Genomic DNA, 15,748 nt, shown 5'->3' with positions numbered 1-15,748 from the left:
TCTTTTCTGGAGGCATTTATCTGGAGTGTAGCACAATTGTGGTACAAAAGAATGCTGAAGATGAGATGGTTATATAACGTAACTTCTGAGGAAGTACTGAATAGAATTGGGGAGAATAGAAATTTGTGGCATAACTTGACTGGAACAATGGATCAGTAGATAGGACACAGTCTGAGTCATCAATGAATCATCAGTTTAGTTTTGGAGGAAAGTATGGGGGTGTAAAAATTGCAGATCAAGGCCAAGAGACAGATACGATAAGCAGGCCCAAAGGGATATGGGTTGCAGTAGTTACTCAAAGATGAAGAGGCTTACACTGGGTGGAGTAGCATAGAGAGCTGCATCAAAACAGTATTTGGACTGGAGACAACAGCAATGGCATTATAATGTTTCTGAAGGTCTAAAATCTCATCTGTAGGAACCGATGTGAATACAACAAACAACATTTATGTGAAACTTAACTCGCTCTGTTTGTCCGTGAGAGTCAGTAGGCAGTAGAGAGTTCTGGCTCAGTTGATGCCTTATCTTCTGGAAGACATTTGACACAGTTCTGCATCATCACACAATGCAAAAAACATGGGAATAAAGAATATCAGACTAGCTTTGTGATTAGATTGAAGAGCTCCTAGTAAACGGAACACAGCATGTCATTCTTAACAGGAATATGTCAGGTTGCCCATGGACAGATGCAGGTAGCATAGGCTAACCAACAAATGGCCTTATTGCACTGCATTTCTGCTTTGTCTGATGCACCAGCCTTTTGCACACCCCTGCTCTTAGGCATTCGGCTGAGGCATACAGTCATACAGGCTACACTCTGCTTGGCTGCCTGCACATGAGCTGTTATGCATACACTTGCCCACACACGGGCACTCAAACTGAAGAGCATAACATAGTGGATAACATGTAAAGCTTTATGAGACTGTTCATGGATGATGCTGTTGTATACAGATAAGTCATAACACTAGTAAGTTGTAGCAAATGCGTTAAGTCCTGCAGAGTGTCGACACTTGGTAGTGAGGATTAGCAGTTGATCCTTAACATAAACAAATGTAACATATTGCATATAAATAAAAGGAAAGACACATTACTGTAAGATTAAGCAATTACTGTAGAATTAATGGAAGCAATCACAGCTGCTAAATATCATGAAGTATGCATACATAATGATTTAAAATGGAACTACCATGTAAAACTAATCGTAGGAAAGGCCAATGTCAAACTGAGATTCATTTAAAGGATATCAGAAAGTGTATGCCACACATGAATGGGATGGCTTACAAAACTCTCATTTAACCAGTTCTTGAGCATTGTTCATCAGTCTGTCATCCTTAACAAGTAGGATTAATAGGAAAGATGATCCAAAGAAGAATAGTGTGTTTTGTCACAGATTTATTTAGTAAGTGTGAATGCGCCTCTGAGTTGCTCATACAACCCCAGTGACAGACACTACAAGAGAGGCATGTTGCATCACAATGTGGATTGCTAATAAAGTTCTGATATATAGCTTCCTACCATGTAAGTCTAGTAAAAAGACCATGAAGATAAAATTATGTGATCTCTCAGATTTTCTCAGTATGATTGATTACTGGTGTTCTGCTAGGTGTTCAGCCAAACTGTTATTCCCATTTTATGCACAATATGTTGACAACTGAGTCAGTTTTTTTCCTTCAAGTGCTGCGAAAAATGGTGTTATGTGCACTTGCTGCCTGGACTCCAACCAAGCAGTGAACTGTTGACTGTTTGATGCCACTGTTTATAGTCAGTTTTGACTCTCAACATCTGCTACATCCTTTGATGCTTTTTTACTTATGACTTATTTATCTTGACATGGGATTAGGAAGGTTAGCATACTGAGAAGACAACCTTTCTTGTGGCACAGCGTATCCAACTTGTGTACATTGTGGAACATCTGCCTGTAGAGTGAAGTGATGTGATCTCTCAGATTTTCTGAGCATGATTGATTAATGGTATGCTTCCAGTGAGTACACATAATAGCACAACTTGAAGAAGACAACAGGTGGAATGTCAAAATATGGTGGCTAAGATGGGAACAACAATTCGGCTTAACATCTGGAAGCATACCATTAAGATAAAAATAGAGAGATTCAAGGCCAAATGGAGGCTTACCAACAGTACCGTGCACCATTTGTAACTGGAACAGGAAGGTTGGAAATGACGGTGGTACCCAAATTACTGTCCACAACTTGCGCTAATGACCTCAGCAGTTGAGCGCCCTTAAACCCTACCTACTACTGTCCACAACACACCATAATAAAGATCGAAGAGTATAGATATAAGTTACCAGTTTATCTTAGGTTGTCTCATACATGAGATTTCGTTATGTCAGCCTGAGTTCTCTCATAACTGTGAACCCAAAGGTAAAGCTTTGGGTTTTTCTCTGTTACTGTAAACTTCTAGTGACTTACTATATACAACCTTATTTTCCTGATGCATCAGTGTGTAATTTTTAAATGTATCTCCAATGAGCTGTTGTGATACACATGTCTTAAATTTGCAGGTTTTAGTACTGAGGGAACTGGCTGTTTCTATGCCAACATACTTCTTTCAACAAGTTCAGCAATTCTTTGATCTCATCTTTAATGCTATTCGTGATTCAAAAGCAGTTATTCGCGAAGGGGCTGTAGAGGCACTCAGGGCTGCACTTGTCGTGACAACACAGCGTGAAACAGCTAAACAAACCCAGAAACCATTGTGGTAAGTTATCAGTTATGTTCAATTGATGTATCAACTAATTAAATCAATTTTTATGTGTGACTGTGGCTCCAATTGCTTTTGGTGGTGTCCAAATGTGGGACGCCATGCTACATAACAAATTAAAACATGCTTCTCGCCCCACATTACCTACTGTCTCTCTGCCTCTGTGTGTGTGTGTGTGTGTGTGTGTGTGTGTGTGTGTGTGTGTGTGTGTGTGTGTGTGTATGCTCCTGTAAGCTGCATCATACATATATAAAATGTTCTGATTCATACATGGAAACCAGTGAAGTCTTTCAGTTCTATGGAATGTTCTCTCTCTCTCTCTCTCTCTCTCTCTCTCTCTCTCTCTCTCTCACACACACACACACACACACACACACACACACACACACACACAATGTATTACAGTGTTATTTAAGTTATGTAAGGTAGTAAAGAATTTATGTGGAAACATTGTGTCAGAAGTGTTCCAATCTAAAATTGGAGACTAAAAATATAAGGATAAGTAACATGTACAGTGATAATGCCATTCACATGTATAAAACCGACAGTTGTACAATTTGTAACATGTAACATTCCCGACAATTTATGTACTCCAGTAACCCATACTGTAAGGGACGTACACGACAGGTAAATGTATGTCACATTATTCATGTAATGCTTTGACTTTAAGAACACATGCAAATAAATAACGGACCATACACTCGTAACTGACAGTAAGTCAGCACTGTATTGTGTACTTTCTTTTAAGAAATTGTCTTAGGATGATACTTACTACACAGTTTTCAGGCATTACCACACAAACAAACAAAGTATAGTACAGCACAGTAAATCTTGTGGCTGCTGTGCTACTTGTGATAGAAACAACTTAGTGGGACAGGTCATCCAGTGACAATTGCCACAAAATAAAAGAAATAGACCATAGCTCATTGCACAGCAACAGTTGCACAAGGAAACTTCACAGAGTGACAATTTCAGCCCAGTGTGCCACCTTCCACCTGACATGATTAGAATTGTGTAACTTTGTTAGAGTAGATCATCTATTGTGGCATTAGCTTAAGAAGTTTCAGTGTCACATAAATCTAGTAAACAGATCAAAACTACCTGTTCTGTTGCTCAGTGGTCACATTGCAACAAAAACAAAAGATGACAAACGAAGTCACAATACTTAATTCCATCTTCCAAAACTGCTTCATAGTGGAAGATCATAATGTGGTTCCTGTAGGGTCTTGTACCAAGGAAGCAAGGAAGAGGATTTTGTTATGGGTGGCCGGATCCTCTTTCTACAACACAAATGCACATGTGGATTAATACAGTTCTTTATTTACATGAACTTAATTGGAATAAAGTCCATGTGTTGTGGTACAAGCTCATCAGCAATAGCCCTCTTGCAGACAATATCGGTAACCTTGCTATTACAAACTTTAGTCCCAAGTCTGGTTGCTATCCGCTGTTGTAGCCTGAGATGAACTACACCCGCTCTGCGATCAAACTGACAGACACCAAATTGAAGTGTGAGTTAGTTAGGCCCTCCGGTCAGTGGTGGTGGCCTAAATACTTGCTGTCGAGAGGGCGTTGGTAACATGTTGCTTGTCAGTGTGTCTATGGCCTCTCTCATGATAGGCAAGCTTGATCCAGTGCCTACTATTGATCTTTGCACTACATCTTTGCCGACTGGTATGCTTACGCCAGCACAGTTCCTCCTTTCAATATTCGCACTAATGCCGAAATGGCAGTTTTTGACAAGTGGTCTCAAAGTAAATAAACTAAAACCACTTAATAGTGGAAAGGCATCTGAAGTGAGTGAGAAACCTGTTAGACTCTACAGAGACTGAGCGGTAGAATTTGTTTCCCTTCTAGTAGCAGTTTATCATCGGTTGTTGTAGGAACGAAGGCTACCATTCAGTTAGGAAAAAATGCACAATCCCATTTTAATTAAAGGTAATAAGGTGGAAGTGCATAAGTATAGGCTTATATTGCTGATGTCAGTCTGTGTAGAATTGTAGAACAGGTTTTATGCCCACACATTATGATGTTTTTGAGGAACAGTAGTCTCCATTATAAAAATCAACATAGTTTCTGCAAGCAGAGATCTTACAAAGTTCTGTTCATCCATGAGATCCAAGAGTGACATAGACAGTTGTGCCTTATTTGATGCCATATTCCTTGACTACGGGAAGACATTCAGTACAGTTCAGCACTGTTGTTTAGTGTACAAAATACAAGTTTACCAAGTGTCGGACAAGATTTGGGGCTGGATTCAGGATTTTCTTGTGGACAGAATTTAACATGTCATTATTAACTAAACAAATTGAAAAGAGGTACAAGTAGTTTCAGGAGTACCCAGAGGAAATATGATGGAGCCATTACTGTTTACAATGCATATAAATGGTATAATGGGTAAGACTGGAAGCACCAAGAGGCTTTTCGTAGAGGATGTATTTGTCTGTAGGAGGGTAGCAACACCAAAAGACTGTATCGAAGCCTTACAGAGGATTGATGATTGATGCAGGGACTGGCAATTGAAACTCAATGTAAATCAACATAATGCATTGTGCACAAATAGATCCACTACTATTCTATTACACTGTTGCAACAAATAACTGAAAACAGGAACTACCATAAAATATCTAGGAGTGAATGTCCAGAGTAACCTAAAGTGGAACAACCACATAAAGCAAATTTTAAGAGAATCAGATGCCAGCTCGAGACTGACTGGAAGACTCTTATAGCAATGTAAATATCCATTAACAAAGATGATGTGACTTACCAAATGAAAGTGCTGGCAGGTCGACAGCCTCTTTCCTGATGAGGCAACAGTTTGTTGCGAAAGCTTGAATTTTGTGTGTATGTTTGTGTTTGATGTGTGTCTGTCGACCTGCCAGCACTTTCATTTGGTAAGTCACATCATCTTTGTTTTTAGATATATATTTCCTACGTGGAATGTTTCCCTCTATTATAAATATCCATTAAAGATGATGTTTACTGAATTGGATTAATTGAAGAAGCAGAGAAGATTGAATGAAGAGAAGCACATTCATCACAATGTAATTCAGGTGTTATAGAGATGCTCAGAAACTCTAGTGACATATGCTACAAGAGAGGCATTGTTCAACACGAAAACGTTTACTGTTGAAATGCTGGGGGAGGATGTTCCGGGAAAAGTCAGGGAGCACATTATTCCCTCCCACATGTGCTTCATAAAATAACCTCAGCAAGAAAATCAGAGAAATTAGAACATGTATGGAGTTTTACAACCTATCAATCAGTCACTCTTTCTACACACCATTTGTGAATGGAACTGGGAAGAGGAAGAAAGGTAATGCTGCCAGAAAGACCCTATGTCACATACCCTTAGAAGGCCTGTGGAGTGTAGATATAGAAGTAGATTGTGATTTCCAAGGATGTTTATTAATGCTGTCCTTTTTTACATAGTTTTGTGATTGTAAAAGTAATATAAAAAGGAGACAGGATTATTTCTTTACTTATCCTCTTAGTTTTCTCAGTACTGTTCTATGTTCATTCCATAAATTTCAATGTTGGGTCCATGAATATCTGTGTAACACTCTTTTATACGTATCTTGTACTTATAGTTGTACATATTCTTTCTTGATAATTTTCTATCATTGCTGCTTTCCATTTTTAACCACCCCCAACCTATGCCTCCACTCTGTCCCCCTCCCCTCCCAGGAAGTAAGGAACTAACACCTCCAAAAGCTGCAATACCAGCTCCATGTACTGACCCTGTTGAGTCATTCAATGTTGACCATCCTCTGTATCATCTTCTGCCAATGGCGTCATTCAGTCATTCAGATGTGGTATGGAGGAACAAGGAGCCAGCATCTCTCTCTCCCTGCCATTGTCAGTTTACCAGACCTTGGCACTGCTATGTGTCACTGAAGCAGCTCATCAGTTGGCATCATGAGGCTGAGTGCATCCCGTTCTAGCTCTCCTACTGCGAAAGAATCCCTTGCAACCATGGAAATTGAACTCAAATCCACCTCCTCTAACACTCAGTTACACTGACCATATAGCTATTGGAGTGGTCAAAAACTATGATAGTGTCATACATATTTACATTTGTGTGTTGCAGCACTGGGAATTGAACTCAAGTCCTCCACATAACACTTAGGTACACTTGCCATTTAACTACTGAGGTGGACAAAACTTACAATAGTGTCATCTATATTTATACGCGTCTATTGACAGTACAGTGTACTCTCAGTTATCCATAGTAATTGGGGATTTGAAACCCATGCATAATGAAATTCCACGAATGACCTGCAGTTGAAGTACACATTACTGTAAAATTAATTATAATGTCATAATTAAACTCACTTAACTAGTGTTTATAGTAAATTCTACTTTATTCATCATATTATTTGTGAAAATGCAGTACTTACGAAGAATAGAGTGCAAGCCAATTTCACTTTACACTACACTTCTTTGAAACAAAATAATCCTGAATTAGGTTATGCCTCAGTAAAGTAGCTTGTCTTTTACACATTGCAGTATAAATCTAATGCAACATTGGCTTGTCAGAAAGGGGAGCATCTTCATGCTTTTGCAGGTAGTCCAGTAACCCTTTGGTCCATTGAAGTGCTGATGCATAATTGATTACTGCTTCTGGAATTAGGAGAATGTTCTCATCTATGTCACTGTCAGTCACCTTGTACTCGCTGAACAATAGCACTGTCACTAATATCTCATGACCTGGTTCTGTGCAGTCCATGTCAAACTAATGAGAATTATTTTTGTTATCGACAGTTTCACACCCTGGAGTACTTTTTAAAACAGCAGCTAACATTTCTAATGAGCTATCTTCTTTGTCACTGAAATCACTGATTTCATCAAATTTGGGATTAATATTTATCCACAACTTGGCTGTGGTTGATTGTTTTACCTTATGCAACGCCTTTGACATTTCATAAATTGCATCTAGCATGTTCAGTTGTTTCCAAAATCTTTGAATATTGTTGCCATCATCAACAAGTTTTTGTAGCAGATTTCTTCTACAATATTTTCTTCATGGCAGCAATGACACTCTGATCCATTGACTGAATTAAAGCTGTCACATTAGGGGGTAAATATTTTACAGATAGTATCTTGTCATCCGATTTCAGAACAAGTTCGTTCAGATGCAATGGTACATCATTTAGTAATGGTGCAGCTCTTGCAGATAGACCCTTTGACATTAAATGTTCTTGCAACTGTGGCACAAAGCAATTGTGGAACCATGTTTGAAATATTGTGCAGTCCATCCAGGCCCCTTTCTTGTGAAAATAATGGACAGGTAAATTGTGCATATCTTTTCCTTTGAAACAGCATGATTTTTTAGCTTTACCTATTGTATCAAACTTAACTTTATGTGATCCTGTACCATTAGCACAACAGAACACAGTTATTGTTCCCTTACTTGATTTATAGCCAGGTGCACTATGCTCTCTCTCAAAAGCTAAAGCTTCCAAAACAGCCCAGTTTCATCCATGTGGTATATTTTCTCCAGCTTTAAATTTTCTCATGCAATCTCCCAGGTGCCATGATGCTGTTTGAATCTTGTTACTCACTCTGAAGTTGCATTTAAATCTACTTCAATCCCAAAGATTGTGAAGAGAAACTGGACCGGTCTGCTGCATATTGGGCCACATACTTGTGTGCCCTCTTCTGTTTTCTGCTGAAACCATTGTACGTGGATTTATCCAGTTCTGCGTATGTAGACATTTTCATAACCTTCCACATTGACTACCCTTTAGATGAATGAGATTGAATATTTTGTCTTTGTTTTTCCAAATATCACAGATTATTTGTTTTTACAAATATCACAGATTGTAATGTCATCCACATTGTAAATCTGTACCATTTCCTTTTTCGAGTTTCTGTATTATTTCCAGTTTGTGCACTAACAGAACAATGTTCACTATAACAGTGCCATCCAGTGCTTGAGGTGTACGAGCAGCAAATTGTTTACTACACTTGTATTGTAAGGCGATATCATTGTTCACTGATGATCACTCCCAGGTAAAAGAAAAATTTTTAGCATCTTAAAGGAGAAATAATAGGCCATGGATAATCCGCTCATGGATAACTGAGATTTTACTGTACTAAATATAAATATTTTACCTCCTGATTGGAAGTACAGACCATCAGTTCTCTCATAATTTTATAATTATATGTAGTGATTTTTTTCCTTTTGATACAGAATTACTATGTCTTCCGCAGACAAATTTAACTTTTAGCAGTAATCTAATGGCGAGAATATTTGCCGGTACCACCTGTTTGGCAACTACTGCCAGTATGATTATTTGTACTGATTAACAGTCTTACAATTATCAGTCTTTTGTTTCTTGTTTTTCAGGTATAAACAGTGCTATGATGAGGCAATTACTGGATTTGAAGATATATACACAAGAGAAAAGGGAGTGAACCGGGATGATAGAATTCATGGCTCCTTACTTGTCCTTAATGAACTTTTGCGGTGTAGCAATGCTGAATGGGAACGAAATTATGAAGGACTGATGGAAAAAATTGTCTGCCAACCCAATCCTCAAAATAATGTAAGTGACTATTTGTTTTTTTTAAACCAATATGAATACTTTTGTTTCAGACCATTTGGTTCCCATTTCAGACCATTTGCTTCCCAACTGAAACGTTTTTTGTAACAATTGCACTTCTACAAAATAATGCATGCTACAGCATGTTTCATAAATCACTCCATTTTATTGATTGTATATTTTGCAGTGTGTACCAACGTAAACAGAAACTATACGTGGTAATTATAAGTAACGATACTCTAAAAAAAAGAGAAAGACATTCATGATTCTTTGGGCCATCATTTCACTTGTACTGTTGTCCTTAGTTCCATTGTTTAAATTTATGTATCATAATTGTTAATGTGATTAATTATTAAAATATTTCATGGCTTTTATTGAATAGGTCTGCTAATGTGCTAACACATTGGAGCTGACCAACATACTGCATACATTCAATTAGTTTTAGCCTTAAATTCACAATATGTAGGTAATAAATTATTCCCTTTCAGTTTATTATGAATTATTGAAATATGTATTAATTTGTAAGTTGTGACAATAGTTGTTTGATTTTTCTTACTCGCATTGTTTAGGGCTAGGAGACAGTTGAAGTTCTTTATTTGTTGCTACTGTGTAACATGTTTCTGTGTTTCATATAATGAAACCTGTATATCATGAAAAGTCCATGAAGGCAAAATTAGTGAGATTTGAGCTAACACGTATGCCGACATTGTGTGCAACAGTGATGTTGAAGGTTGTTTGTTTTAGCATCAACTGCCGTTTTCTGTTGTACATATCCTTCCTCCTTTCACATGTGTGTAAAAACATGTAAATAGGAATACTCAGGTAATGTGGCTCATAGATATCATTTGTCAAACTAACAAATGCAGGAACACTTGTAATAATAGCTCAGAACAAGATCTTCTGGATGAAAATGGTAAATGTTCTGAAGATGACGAATATTACATGATTTGGAGAATGAATTCTGCATTGCAGGTAGGAGGAACAAAAATTATTATGAAGAACCTAATGCACAAGTTTTGATAAGTTAGATTGATTGTTCATTTCAGCAGCCTGCCCTTCATAACTTTATGCACAATCCAAATTACCGACATTTGAGAAAACTAGTGACACTTGGGTTTGTGTTAACACATTGTTAACAGTACTACACTGTTTGTTACATTTTTAGATACCATCAAGTTTTTAAAGTATTGTCAAACATAAATTGATATTGTTCATGTATTTTGCTATCAGAACAGAATAAAGCCTTGTTGAGGAAGAAATGGAATACAGTGAACTACCTTTTTATGTTTCGAACTCAAAATATGTTAAAGATTCTACAACAGATGGATGTCAGTGATACTGATGTATAGTTATCTGGGGATTACTACTGCTTCCTTCTTGGAGATGGATATGATCTGGGCTTTCTTTCAGATATTGAGAACAACTTTTGGTAAAACGTTAGAACAGAGCAAAAATAAGGCTTCCTGTGAATTATGCAATGGGATATTGTCTGAATTTTCACAGCTGAATGGAAAGTGGGAAATTGACAAATGGTATAACGAATTGACTAGTGTGAGATCTAGTTTTGGAAAAATATGTGTTATTTGCTTGAAAGTAATCAGCATAATTCAGAAACAAGTAATTATTGATTTGAGGAAAAATTTTTGCCTGATTTTTCATAGCCAAAGTGTGGAAAATGGATAAATGAGGCATCAAATTGAACAGATGATGTCTAGTTTGATGCAAAAATAAATAAATAAAAATAAAATAAAAAAAACAAAAAATCTACTACTTAATTTTTGATTTGAGGGGAAAATAAACAATGAATTTTTACCCAGTTTTCATTGTCAAGCGAAGAGTGGAAAATGGAGAAATGGGAAATTGAATTCACCAGTGTGATGTTTACTTCTATTGACTAGTGTGAGGTTTAGTTCCACAAAGAAAAATATTTGATTGATTGAAAGTAATCAGGTACCATAATGAAGAAAAACTTGAGTAGTTGTTTGAGAGGAAATTGATGTATTACACAAACAGCTGCTGCTAGCGATGTAAATGAAGTGTCCAAAAGTTCATCTCTTCAAGGCCTGCCATTCTGCGCATAAAAAGCTACATTGGTGTTGTATTTAACTGTTAAAAAGTCTTCCTTTGAATCAAGTTCTAAATTTAGAACAATTTGAAGCCAGAAGACACTAGGAGGGGAAATGAAGTGCCAGAAAGTTCATCTCCTCCAGCTGTAGTTATTTTGCATAAAAAGTTGCACTGGTTTAGTATTTGATTTTTAAATTAGCTTCCTTTGAAGCATGTACTATATTCAGAAGATTTCAGTACAGAAGATGCTATGAAATCTAATGAGGTGCCGACAAGAGCATGCTTACTGATCAAAATTTGAAAATAGAAAAGAGAAGAAAACAAAAATAGAAAAAATTTGGTCAAATGTTTTGTTAAATGACACTTAAAAAGGTTATAGAAACATTTGATGTGTTGTTGAATGATGCTCAGAACTGTGTACAGCAAATGAAGTGTGTCAGATGCTTTTGTAATCTAGTTTATTTTTTAATTTTAGGAACATCATTTCACAAAACATTTGACTGAAATTTTTAATAAATTTTTTGTTGATTCTCCGGTGTTAAGTGAGAAATCTAGGAATATGCTCAACCACCTACATATGCTCCCATTAGGAATGCAAATACAAGATTAAACACATTAAATCAAACACAGAGACGTTTAAGCTATCATTCTTCCTATGCCCCATAAATGAGTGGAATGAGAAGCAGCCCTAATAAGTGGTACAGCGGGAAGTGCCCTCTGCCATGCACTCAGAATGAGATGTGGGTATTTTTGATGTAGAACTGATTCATGATAAGTTTAGTACATATTTTTAAGAAAGAAAAATGGAAACTCAAGCTGATATACTTCTGAAAGTTATAAGTGCATTTATAAATTTGTTTGCTACCTGTAGCTGAGTGGTTAGTGTGTGTGACTGCCATGCAGCAAGCACAAGTTTATTCCCCGCCAGGTCAGAGATTTCCTCTGCTCAAGGACTGGGTGCTGTGTCATCATCATCATCATCATCATCATCATTGACACACAAGTCGCCCAATGTGGTGTCAACTGAAAAGACTTCAGCTCGTTAGTCGAACTTCCCGAGATGTGGACTCCCAGCCATCAGTGCCATATGATCATTTCTTTCTTTTTTTCTTTTTTTTCATTCATAAATTCATTAAACAAATTAATTTGCTCAGGATCCTGGGTTAACATGATTTGCAACTTCTCAAGCAACAGTGTATTGATCTTTTCACGAGCTTCCATAATGAATCTTCCATTCTGAAACAGAATGTGTGATGCGAAACTTCCTGGCAATTTCAAACTGTGTGTTGGACAAAATTCAAACCCAGGACCTCACCTTTGTGGGCAATCCCTTACTGACTGAGCTGTCCAAGTTTATGACTCAAAGCTTTACTTTTGCCAGTTCCCTTGTCCTGCTTTCCAGACTTCACAGAAGATTTTCTATATTCCTTGTGGGACTAACACCCCAAGAAGAAACTATTGTGTCTTTGTTGAATGTGTTTCCAACTCATTGACACTTATGTCCTCGAGAGTCTTTCATGGTGGGATGCCTGAATAAACTCTTCTTGGTTTACAAGCTACATCATTTCAAATAAAAAACTCAAGCTTTCAACAGCTATCTCCATCATTGTCTTCAGGAGTAAAAATTGGTCACTGCCGGGGCTGGCTTCGAATTCCGCTTATGTGGTCACAATTGCAGAATCTGAAACCAATTAAAGAGGGCCGAAGTGACACGTGCAGAAAAGGTGAGTTGTGCTGCTCGCAGCAGCTCCAGTTCACTGCAGAACCAATGACGTCACGTGGCATGAGGGGCCAGTGCTAGGTTTGAAACTGTCACTCCCACCTCCATATAAGTGTCAATCACCCATCTTCACTTTTGCTCAATATCCAGACCTCTCCCACATGCCCTCATAAACTTGTACCCCTGGTCTCTGTTAAAATCGTTGCTGTTCAGTCTAACCTCTGCCAGTTCCTGTACTATGGTCTCTCAATATGACGACGCGTGAACCCAGACTATCATCTTTTCAAATTGTCTTCTGTAACTATTTTCCAGACAATACTGCCCAGTTAAAGACTACATAGCTCTTCGAGATACAGAGTGTATGATGTTCCCTGTAATGGCGGGAGCATCGGCCATAGCTCGGCATTGCCTGGAAAAGATCATAAATTCAGATTAAAAACATGAGAGTCTTGGCTGATGCATCGTCATATTGGGATTCTGTTGTAAAGGAGATGGTTGAGATTAGGTTAAAGGAAAACAATTTTAATGGGAACCAGGGATACATACTTAATATGGATATAGGGCAGGCTTTGGACATCACCTGACATCATTGGTCCCAAGGCAGTCCAGAGCAGCTGCAAGCTCTGCAATCATGCCCATACAAGTGGAATATCATGCTAGTCCCGGCAGTCTCTAGAATTAACTCCTAAAGTTGATGGTATGGATAGCAGTGGAAAGCTGGAATGTTTTATTTGACATGATTTAGCTTGTAAACCAAGAAGAGTTTGTTCTGATTGACACAAATATTTTTCATTGTAGCCAGTGAGTACCATGCCTTTTCTAACTTGAGGACAGGAGTTTACTTTTTGGAAAGCATTTTAAGCTTTCAGACCAAATCCTCCTTGAAAGCCCCCCCCCCCCCCCCCCTCTCTCTCTCTCTCTCTCTCTCTCTCTCTCTCTCTCTCTCTCTCTCTTTTTCTATCCCTCTCTATGAGTCACACCTATCTCTCTCTCTCACACACACACAGAGTCATTTTTGTAGGCACCGAAGTCAGCTACATTATGTTGAATGACTTTGTCTGCAACTATGTTACATATAATTGGCTCTAGGCCATTTCTCTCAGGCCAGTATTTTCTTCACACTGGTTCCCATATAGAATCCTGTGCTTTGGTTGCAGTGAGGTTGATGGACAATGTGGCTGCTTTTACAGGTAGCCCTTCCTCTGATAATGTAGGAATTAGTGACAAAACCAAGATATGGGGCAGTGGGTGGATGCGTAAGTTGGATGTTGGAGGGCAGAAGCGTGCCGCTTTGTGGTGGGTGCAAAGGATGGTGGAGATGTACATATTACTCATGTCAAGCTATGATACAAGGTGATCAAAGCTCTAGCATAGAATGTGATTCACTTGTTACTATCTTTCAGTCCATGGTGATTCTGAGTGATGGAAGAGAGTGCTGTTTTGTGTATGGTCAGCAGCTATATGAGAAGTACTGAGTGTATTTGGAGATAAGGCTTATGATATCTGATACAGAGGAAGTAGAGAGAGAATTTTCAGCTTGTGAAGCATGTGGTGAGACCTCCAGCACACTTGAAGAAGCACCACTTGTCAATGCAAATGAAGCATCAATGAGTGGCCATGTTGTATATGAAGGATATTTCAGTATGTCATAAGTGGCAGCTGTGGAAGTTGAAATATTGCTGGCAATAATGAGAAAAAAAATTGGAGGTTGACATCAAGGCAGATGTCATGCTGAGCCATGGGTGATCAAAGTGAATGGGGAAAGAGGTGTTGAGAATTTGGAGAAATGAGGATAGTGTGATATCTCTCTCCATTTAGGTCTTCTCAATAAATCTGAACCATTTGAGGAGTTAAGGTTACTGCTAGAAAAGATTCAACAAAACCTATCAGTAGACTGGTGTAAGATACTCCCATCATAGCGCTCATAGCACAGTTTCAGCAGATGTATACAGATTCATCATTTATGCCAGTCTTGAATTCAGCAGACATTTTATGGAGGTGTAAACATGGTATGCTATAGTGAAACGTTAGTAAATTAGAAATTTGGAACCTACTCATAATCTCATACTATATTGTATATTTCTTATGCAATTGCTCATCAGTATGTTCACAACTTGTTACTTTCAGAAGGTTTTGTTCTGTGATATTTATAAGATTGTTCACTTACAACTTTTGGTATTACCATAATCCAGCTGCATGATTTTAAAAGATTCTGTCAACAAATTAATATAAATATATGTACTAATTGAAGTGTGTTAAAAAAGGTGAATAATTTTATTAGGAGCAAAGTAATAAGCTGACACAGAAATTGATTTAATCTCCTTCAAAGCACTGCCATTGACTATCAATGTGCCTGTCCCAATGTTGAATCCATGACTGGAAGAATACATGAGAGGCTTCTTTTGGAAGACCATTCAGCTGTTGTTGTGGCCCTCTCAACATCAGGAATGATGTCAAAATGTTTTCCTTTAAGCACAGTTTTAATTTTTGTGAAGAGCCAGAAATCGTATAGTGCTAAATCTGGTGAGTAAGGTGGGTGTAAACGGATAGGAAGACTTTTTCTGGCCAGATGCTCGTGAATCAAAAGTGAGTTGTGGCATGACATGTTGGTGTGATGAAGAAGGAAGCCATTGGCCCATTTTCCTTGTCTATTTCTTCATACATTGTTTCACAAATGTTGCGGTATGCCCTT

General features: G+C 37.9%; 1 protein-coding gene across 2 annotated transcripts in view; it reads left to right on the top strand.

Annotated features, from left to right (window-relative positions):
• LOC124594853 (serine/threonine-protein kinase mTOR) overlaps window positions 1-15,748 on the top strand; it is a 264,014-nt gene that overhangs the window by 32,460 nt on the left and 215,806 nt on the right. For both annotated transcript variants that reach the window (XM_047133312.1, XM_047133311.1), the window contains exons 5-6: window positions 2,522-2,718; window positions 9,074-9,272. In XM_047133312.1, the coding sequence (XP_046989268.1) occupies window positions 2,522-2,718; window positions 9,074-9,272 (396 nt within the window). The remainder of the gene's footprint in view (window positions 1-2,521; window positions 2,719-9,073; window positions 9,273-15,748) is intronic.

Source organism: Schistocerca americana, chromosome 2, assembly GCF_021461395.2.
Source record: "Schistocerca americana isolate TAMUIC-IGC-003095 chromosome 2, iqSchAmer2.1, whole genome shotgun sequence".
Lineage (NCBI taxonomy): Eukaryota > Metazoa > Arthropoda > Insecta > Orthoptera > Acrididae > Schistocerca > Schistocerca americana.
This window is presented reverse-complemented; position numbering and strand designations above follow the sequence as displayed.